The sequence below is a fragment of the Vicia villosa genome, linkage group LG1 (genome assembly GCF_029867415.1).
Source record: "Vicia villosa cultivar HV-30 ecotype Madison, WI linkage group LG1, Vvil1.0, whole genome shotgun sequence".
Lineage (NCBI taxonomy): Eukaryota > Viridiplantae > Streptophyta > Magnoliopsida > Fabales > Fabaceae > Vicia > Vicia villosa.
Genome location: NC_081180.1, coordinates 225,536,165 through 225,545,219, shown reverse-complemented (window position 1 = coordinate 225,545,219; position 9,055 = coordinate 225,536,165). Strand labels below are relative to the sequence as shown.

Sequence of the window (9,055 nt, the reverse complement as noted above, 5' to 3'; positions counted from 1 at the left end):
CTCATATCAGCTACAAACCAAAAGTCTTCAATGAGACATTACAAACAAATTACAAGAAAATAGATCTTCAAATTTATAAACATATAATATTTTCTATGTAATTTATGATTCAATCTCTTTTTCTTATACATGAATCACACATATTCTCAACGTGTTAAGAAGAGTTTCCAAAAGTTTAGAACACAACCAACGATAACTCAATCCGTAGAATGATAAACCCTACAAAATCTCTCTTTGTTTCTCTTTAAATTTGTATTCTTTTTATACCAGAAAAAACGACAAAATAAATCGCTTAAAACTAACACGTGATGCATGAGGCTCGCGTGCCAGACAGAGGTAAAAAGTCAAAAAAAATATTAAATCACCTTCCTCACGTGCACTCCTGCGCACGTCCGTCGGTTTCTAACCGGCGAAACTAACTTTTAGTATTATTTAGAACTGAGTTCTTTTAAACACGCTCCACATAAATTCAAAAAGGGATATTCTTTCACAGTTAATACAAAACAAACGAGGAAAATCTACCACCATTTATGTCTTGTTTCTTTGTTTTTGTCTTGTACAAAACATGATGTCTCCTTAACATCCACTTCGGTTTCCACTCCAAGCTACTCTAATACAAAAGCCTGTCCAAACAACTATGCAATTGTTCTTTCAAGCTTTGAATATCACAAAAACCAACACTTTTTAATTAAGCTTATTCCTCATTGACACTTGTGCATAATACGAATATTTGACACCAACTTATTCTTAATTTCTGTCACCAACCTATTGTACGTATTAGCCTATGTATGTGCTTTGTTGATCATGGTGTTAATTAATAATAATATAAATTGTGATTTTTTTTACTACTTTATTTGGGACGGCAAAATAGTTGTTCCATTGTATCATTTCATTTTGTAATATCCAAAGAGCACAAGTAAATTTTGTAATCAATTAATGTATGACATTTACTCTAAGAAGATACCAGAATCTACGTAGTATATCGCAGACAATTCTGAATAAAAGTGTCTGTGTCCAGACATCTGCATTGATATTTGTGATTATATTTAGTTTTTTTTTTTTTTTTTAAAATTATTACCGGTATAATCATATCTCTGTCAGAGTCATGTTCGAAGTATCTGTGCTTTGTAGATCAGAATTACAAACACTAATAAATATTAGACTAGCCCCTATTATTGAAAGAGATTTCTAGTTGGAATATATTAATTAAGTTAGTGGCAATATTTTGGAACTAAAATTAAAATCCATACTAATTCTAATAGTTGAAAATTGAATGTAAAAGCCATTGACTTAGTAAAATGAATTAGTTAGCATACCATGTCTTTAAGACGCGTCTGCTCTAAATTTTTTTGTTTTCTTAATTTCCATACCAAGGTGGCTTTGTTTTTTTCCTTGTTAAAACATTCTTGTTATTCACATCTTTGAAAAAAAATTTATTATTTCATTCTTGATTGTATTCAATATCAAGAAAAAAAAAGTGTTTTGAGTAATGGAACATGATCATAAACTGTTTCCTCTTCTGGTGTTACTTCTGTTCCAAGTTTCGATTGTTGCATCACAGACAGATAGTGGAGATTGTAAGTTTAATCCAAATTTTTGTGATGTTTTTATGACATAAGAATGTGAAAATCTATGTTTGTGCATGGAAAGTGTTTATGTGCAACATTATTGGAGAGTTTAGTTTCTAATAGAGATTGTGTTGATGCAGTTACGGCTCTTTCGTCTCTCATACAATCGTGGAAAAACAAACCGTTAAGTTGGGTTGGTTCTGATCCTTGTGGAAGTGATTGGGATGGAATTCGTTGCGCCAATTCAAGAATCACCGAACTGTTAGTTCTTGGTTTCTTTGTACGTTTGTCTGTTATTTCTGTATAATCTTGATTATGTATAATTTTAATAAGAGTGCTAATTTTTTTCAGGAAACTACCTGGCTTGAATTTGGAGGGTCAACTATCTTCAGCAATTCAGTCCTTATCTCAACTTGATACACTGTAAATTTTCTACTTCTCGTTTGAATTAATGTTTCTGTTATTCGGTTATTTTTTGTTGCCATATTTGGTTGTAGCGAAACTAATAACATGTTGTTTTTGTTCATATAGTGATCTTTCGTACAACGTAGGCATGACAGGATCGATTCCGAAAGAAATCGGGAATTTGAAAAACCTCAAATCCTTGTAAGTAAAGCAATCTATAAATTTCAATACAAACTGAATTTCTTCATTGAATTAGTATGATTTTGTTATTTATATGTTTTCTTTTAACTTTTTTTTCCAGGGCATTGGTTAACTGCGGTTTCTCGGGGCCTATTCCAGACTCAATAGGATCTTTAAAGAAGCTGACCTTTTTGTAAGGATTCCAACTTCATAGTTCTGCTATATCGTGTTCGCGTCCTTAGATAACACATTTACGTGCCACTTATCATCTTATTGATTTTTCATGCAGAGCGTTGAATTCGAATAAGTTCAATGGAAACATTCCGCGAACTCTCGGAAATCTAGCCGTCCTTGATTGGCTAGATCTTGATGATAACCAGCTGGAAGGGTCTATTCCGGTCTCTGATGATCAAGGGCAACCAGGTTTTGACATGCTCCTTATGACCCAGCACTTGTATGTCTATTCTCATTTTTCGATTTCCACTTGATATTTTCGACACTAACATTTCATTTCAGTGAATGATCGATTATCATGTCTACTTCTTGCAGTCATTTGGGGAATAATAGACTCTCGGGTCCGATACCGTCTAAACTTTTTAACTCCAGCATGATTCTAAAACATGTGTAAGTCGAAAATAGTTTCTCTATTTCGCAATTTTCAAAACATTCTATATAAATTTTTCATAAACGCCGATAAATTTATAAGGACTATTTGCATTTGGCAGGCTTTTCGACCACAATCAGCTAACAGGCAGTATTCCTAGCAGCCTTAGCTCTCTGAGCAAAGTTCAAGTGGTGTAAGTATATTGCGGCTTCACTTACGCTCACAATTTATGTTATCTCTGAATTCTTTTGGCTGAATTGAATATTCTCTCTTGTATACAGGCGTTTTGACAAGAACCGATTAAGCGGGAGAGTGCCTTCCAGCTTAAGCCAGCTCGAAACACTTAGCGAGATGTAAGAAAATCAAAGAAACGCGACTTGTTAAGCTTCATATTTACCACTAACACTTTTCCTAAAGAATCGGTTTTTCTTATCGAATATATTTTTGCAGCTATTTATCTCACAACGAACTGAATGGCTCTCTGCCGGATTTGACTGGAATGACTAGTCTCACCTATGTGTAAGTAGTATAACACGGACGTTACGTCGTACTTTACAATACAATGATTTTAACTTGCATGTTATGATATAAAAACTGTTTGCAGGGATCTGAGTGACAATAACTTCAATTCTTCTGATATTCCTTCATGGGTTTATGCTTCTAGTCTTCCCGATCTGACGACAGTGTATGTTTCTCCATCCTTCTCGCATTAGTCCAGTTTCTAGCTACTCTCTTTTTTAGAGCTTATTTGAAACTATCTTATCATATAGTATGTAGTTAAGTAGTTAATATTTTGAGCTTGTTTCGATAAGCTTTTCGTGAAAATCAGCTTATGCATAGTTACTGAAATTTGTCTAACAGAATACTCAAGGACAACCAGCTCAGTGGCACATTAAATCTCAGCACTGGCTACAGAAGAAGTCTGCAACTCATTGATTTGCAAAACAATGGCGTTACCGAACTCGAGATGGGAAGCCAAAAACTGAATTTCGACTTGAGGTAAGCTTCACTGTATTTGCATGGACTCGAACTACTTGACACTGGTTTTTGTTCTGAGAATTTTATCGAATGTTTATGCAGACTCGGCCAAAACAAGATTTGTCTTGAAAATGGAGTTTCTAACGAGGTTTACTGCAAAGCTCCTCAAGTCATTCCCTCGTATTCGACACCAACTAATGGTTGCCCGACTCCTTCATGCAGTAACAATCAAGTCGCCAGCCCAAACTGTCAATGCGCATTTCCCTACATGGGAAACCTATCATCCAGGGCTTTTAGTGTCTCGAATTATAGTAACACGAGTTACTACACGGAAATTGAGCAGTCTTTGTTGGATACTTTTCGGAAACAAAATGTTCCAGTGGATTCGGTTTCTCTTAGTAATCCTACCAAGGATACAGTTACTGATAACTTTCAGTTGACTCTTAACGTCTTTCCATCTCAAGCCGATCGTTTCAATACCACTGGAGTTTCAACCGCTGCTTTTGTCCTTAGCAACCAAATTTACGAGCCTCCAGCGTTTTTCTCCCCTTACGTCTTCAATGGTTTTAGCTATTCATATTATGGAGGTGATTTTCCGAATTAACTACAAATTCTGAATTATTTGTCTATTCTGTCTTATTTCTCTCTAACTATATCATTTTTATGCTACTTAGGAGAACCTACGGGATCAAAGTCATCGAATACAGGCGCGATAATTGGTGCAGTAGTTGGTATATTGGTCTTTCTTGTAGTAGCGATCCTTATAGGACTATATATTATTCGTAAAAAAAGAACAAGATCGTCCGAGTTGAACCCTTTTGGTAAGAATTGATACTCCAAGCTTGGCCTAGTTTGTACTCGCGATCCTTGTAGTGTTGTTTATTGATTCGACTATCATTTTTAATGCAGTAAACTGGGAACAGAACAAGAATAGTGGAGCTGCTCCTCAGTTGAAAGGAGCGCGATGGTTTTCATTCGATGAGATGAGGAAATTCACCAACAATTTCGCAGAAGCCAACACTATTGGATCGGGCGGCTATGGACAGGTTGTTATTAATGACATCACAATCCTATGTCTTCTTTTATATCTATAGAGTTTCATTGATATCGTTTATGCCAGAAACATTCACCACAAGTATTTTTCCAAATTGTTCGCTTTTTGTTTACTACAAAATCTAATTAGTCATCCTCATTTACAAGGTTTACCAAGGTGCTCTTCCCACCGGAGAATTGGTTGCAATCAAAAGGGCTGGAAAAGAATCTATGCAGGGTGCTGTTGAGTTTAAAACTGAGATTGAACTTCTATCAAGGGTCCATCATAAGAATCTCGTTAGTCTTGTTGGCTTCTGTTATGAGAAAGGCGAACAAATGCTCGTCTATGAGTACGTTCCAAATGGCACTTTAATGGACAGTCTTACAGGTACTTCAACTACTTCAACAATCCGCATTTACCATATTGTATCATAGGTTCATAATAGACTCAAATATGGCCATTTTTTCGTAAATCACAGCGTGATCGGTCTAAGTACTAAAATATGCGTTCGGCTTTGTCACTGCAGGAAAATCTGGGATATGGATGGATTGGATAAGGAGGCTCAAAGTTACATTGGGTGCTGCCAGGGGTCTGACCTATCTACACGAACTTGCAGATCCGCCTATCATACACAGAGACATAAAATCAAGCAATATCCTACTTGATAATCATCTTGTCGCTAAAGTGGCTGATTTCGGTCTCTCCAAACTTCTCGTTGATAGTGATAGAGGCCATGTTACTACTCAAGTCAAAGGGACCATGGTTTGTATAATATGATTTTCACTTTCATCTTTAAATAGCCTTAAAAGCTGAAATTGTAGCTAATGAAAACATGTTTCCTTTTACTCTATGAAGGGATACTTGGATCCTGAATACTACATGACCCAGCAACTGACGGAAAAGAGTGACGTATATAGCTTCGGAGTACTAATGCTGGAACTAGCAACATCAAGGAAGCCAATAGAGCAAGGAAAATACATTGTAAGAGAGGTAATGAGGGTAATGGACACATCAAAAGACTTATACAACCTTCATTCGGTTCTCGACCAAACCATACTCAAAGGGACAAGGCCAAAAGGTTTAGAAAGGTATGTGGAACTTGCATTGAGGTGTGTCAAAGAATATGCAGCTGATAGACCTTCAATGGCCGAGGTTGCAAAAGAGATCGAGAGCATAATCGAGCTTGTTGGAGTGAACCCGAATTCTGAATCAACTTCAACAACAGAAACTTATGAGGAAGCGGGTGCGGGGGATGGGAAGCATCCTTATGTGAATGACGATGAATTTGAATATAGTGGAATGTTTCCAACAATAAGGGTAGATCCTCAATGAGTTTTGGTATGTTTTGTTTTGTAAAGGTTTTTTCCTATTGAAGTGAAATCATTGAGGTCTAGGTGTGTCAATTTTGGATTGAATTCCCATAGGGGGTGCTTTAGGAAAGTACATTCATAGCATGGAAAGTGTATATTGTTAACATCAACTGAAGGGGAAGAAGGAAAATGGTTTCCAGATTGTAATTTGTACTCTAGACATGAAAATATTCTTGTGAATTTTTTATTTGTATGTAATATATTTGAATTTGAAGATTGGATTTTCAAAAGAGAGCATATCTATTTAATTTTTCTTCTTTTTTCATAAACAACTCTTGGCTATTTGACCCAAGATATTACAACAAAATTAAGTAGGAGGAAAAACGTTAAAGGTATGAATTCAAACCTGCATACTCTGCAGTCAAATATCTCTGCATAACTACCAACTAAGTTAACTCTGTGTTCTACAGTCAAATTTCTCTCTATAACTATCGACTAAATTAGTTTAATGTAAAAATGATTTATCCTACTTTATGTAATTTTTTTTATTTATTTCTCATTTAAGACATTTAAAATATATTAAAGGCACCTTGTCTTATTTTATTTTTAATCTTTTGAAAAGGTTGTGATCGTAATTTGCAAATGAAGTCACATAGAAAGCAAAGAATCAGCAACTTCGATTTCCATTTCCAGCATGAGCGACAACAATCCCAAAACCCCTCTTCCACCGTCTTCAACCGGAGATCATCCCTCAACCAAATATTCACGAAACAAAACCCACATCAACCCACCAGAAACCACAATTCCAGACACCGCAACCCTAAGAGATCAATGGAAGTTCGCCGTCAGACAGTACAGTAAATGGTACTCTCACGCTTGGGGAACCGCCATTCTTGCTGGGACCGCTTTCTTCGCCCTTGGTTGGTTCATTAAGGGTGAAAATCCCATTCCCTCTTTCAACTCTAATAGCAACAAACCTTCTTCGTCGAATGAAGACAAGGATAAACCTCCCAAACCCCAGTGATTTCAACCTTTCTACTGTTCTTGTCCTGCTATTTCGTTCCCTTCTTTTGGGTATGTTTCTTTCATTTTAAATTGGGGATTTTTCTATTTTCATTGTGGTTATGTGTAAGTATAGACAGAGCTTGAATTGAGTTGTTGGGAGTCAGAAAATGTAATAAAGTTTGGATTTTTGATATGTTTGGGTCATTTGACTTTATGTATAGATAGATAAGTAGGTAGATCAACGAGAGTGTTCCATGGTGGAAACTAGGGTATTTCGGTGAACGGTGAAGTAGGGCTTTAGCTACGGTGGACTTGAGCTTCTGATGCGGTAGTGAGAGAATGAAAAGTGATGTGAGAGTGAGAATGAATTTGAATTATATGTTTTCCTTTACGTGAGATTTTTTATATATGGGGTTGGATAGGGCACTCTGGACCTGGATCACGTGTGGACCTTTGATCGGTCCAAAACAATGACTAATAAAATAGCTTTTGGGATATGTTATAGGAAATGAGAATGAGAAGTAGCTTGTTTGTTGTGCTAAAGAATATGAACAAACAAGATGAAGATCAAAAATGGTGTTGAAAGCATCATTGTGTTGGAACATTCAATCACAAGATTGGTAAACAATGGAGGGTTTGAGTGTGTGGAGAAAGAGAGAATGAGAAAGAGGAGAGAGTTGGGGAGAGAGATAATTGAGGGTGAGAATATTAATTTTGCATTAACAATAATGAGGATGCTTCCAAGGCATTTATACAAACATTACAAAGTGATTGGGATACAAAACACACAATCCAACAATCCAAAAACCAGAAAAAGCTAAAAATCGGGCCTGTTACTGGTTACACAAAATCGGTAACCATTTACAGCTGACAAATACTCAAAAAATACAATCAGGTGTAACTAGTTATTGTGAATGTGTAACCGGTTACGCCAACTCAAAAAGTGTGTTTTCCTTCTTCCAGAAGTGATTTTCTCCAGGCTGTAACCGGTTACACCCCCGTAATAACTAGTTACAGCACTTGAATTACTTAGTTTTCACATAACACGTTGTTCACCGTTTTATCGGTTGATAGATTTTGATTTGGAACTCCTCACGTGGCTTGTAAATGATGTATGCATCTGTGATTTCTGTTGATGTTGCAATTCAATTATATAAGGTGGTTTTTGGTTACGAAGAAAACTTTGTATGTAAAATAGGGTAACTTCTTCCCGCTATAATGGAGTCTTGGGAATGGTTGATTCAGCTGTGAATCTATGGTGTCTGGATTGATGCATCAGTCACAATAACATTGTTGTATAAAAATATATCCTTGAAGAACTATAGAATTGTTATTCCTTTTGCTGCGTTAACTAAATTACTGTGAAGTATGCCACTTGCGTGCTCATGGCCTTCAAAAAATTTCTTAACTTGCTATATTGGGTTTATTGCATACATGTAGTTTTGGTGCTTTCGTTATCTTGTCGTATAAGGAGTAAATCAATCTCAAAGTTTAGTGTTTGACGCACACAATTAGTTTGTCTGATAAGGGAATAAGCTTAAATTCAATGAGCCTGAACTATAGTAAATAAGCTTTCGATTGATAAAACGATGATATCTGATACGAGATAAATCGCCAGAAAAATTGGTTTGCCTTCATATTATTATGATAATATTCATGTTTTTTCATTAACTCACATCCTTTAGTTATTCATATGATTAAACTGCAGGCCCCATTCACCACAATGAAGCCACATCAGAGCTGTCTTTTGTTGAAAGTACCCTGAAGCCTCACCTTGTCTGCAATGCTCTATGGTTTAAGAACTTCTTGTTTTGAGAAAACAAACTATGTTTTTATTTTCTGTTATGCAAGATGTAACTTTACATTCACTTTGTTTTATTGTACATAAAACTGTAATGATTACAGTAAGAGTTGTTTTCGCTGTTTTTTTATGAAAAATAATTTGAAAACTGAAAATAAGTCCTATTGTTCA

General features: G+C 35.8%; 1 protein-coding gene across 1 annotated transcript; it reads left to right on the top strand.

Annotated features, from left to right (window-relative positions):
* The first annotated feature begins 1,309 nt into the window (after positions 1-1,309).
* LOC131644912 (leucine-rich repeat receptor protein kinase HPCA1-like) lies at positions 1,310-6,391 on the top strand. Its single transcript, XM_058915523.1, has 18 exons — positions 1,310-1,577; positions 1,709-1,829; positions 1,920-1,991; positions 2,100-2,174; positions 2,275-2,346; positions 2,443-2,607; positions 2,703-2,777; positions 2,879-2,950; positions 3,039-3,110; positions 3,208-3,276; positions 3,362-3,442; positions 3,619-3,756; positions 3,838-4,322; positions 4,410-4,556; positions 4,645-4,781; positions 4,936-5,155; positions 5,295-5,530; positions 5,624-6,391. The coding sequence occupies exons 1-18, from the start codon at positions 1,490-1,492 to the stop codon at positions 6,098-6,100; spliced, it is 2,802 nt and encodes a 933-aa protein (XP_058771506.1). The 5' UTR covers positions 1,310-1,489; the 3' UTR covers positions 6,101-6,391.
* The last annotated feature ends 2,664 nt before the right edge of the window (positions 6,392-9,055 follow it).

Bases quoted from the DNA above. Each gene is read 5' to 3' on its own strand.
- LOC131644912 (XM_058915523.1), top strand. From the start codon at position 1,490: ATGGAACATGATCATAAACTGTTTCCTCTTCTGGTGTTACTTCTGTTC. The intron at 4,323-4,409 runs GTGATTTTCCGA...TATGCTACTTAG, and splicing joins TAGCTATTCATATTATGGAG to GAGAACCTACGGGATCAAAG. The intron at 4,782-4,935 runs GTTGTTATTAAT...CTCATTTACAAG, and splicing joins GATCGGGCGGCTATGGACAG to GTTTACCAAGGTGCTCTTCC.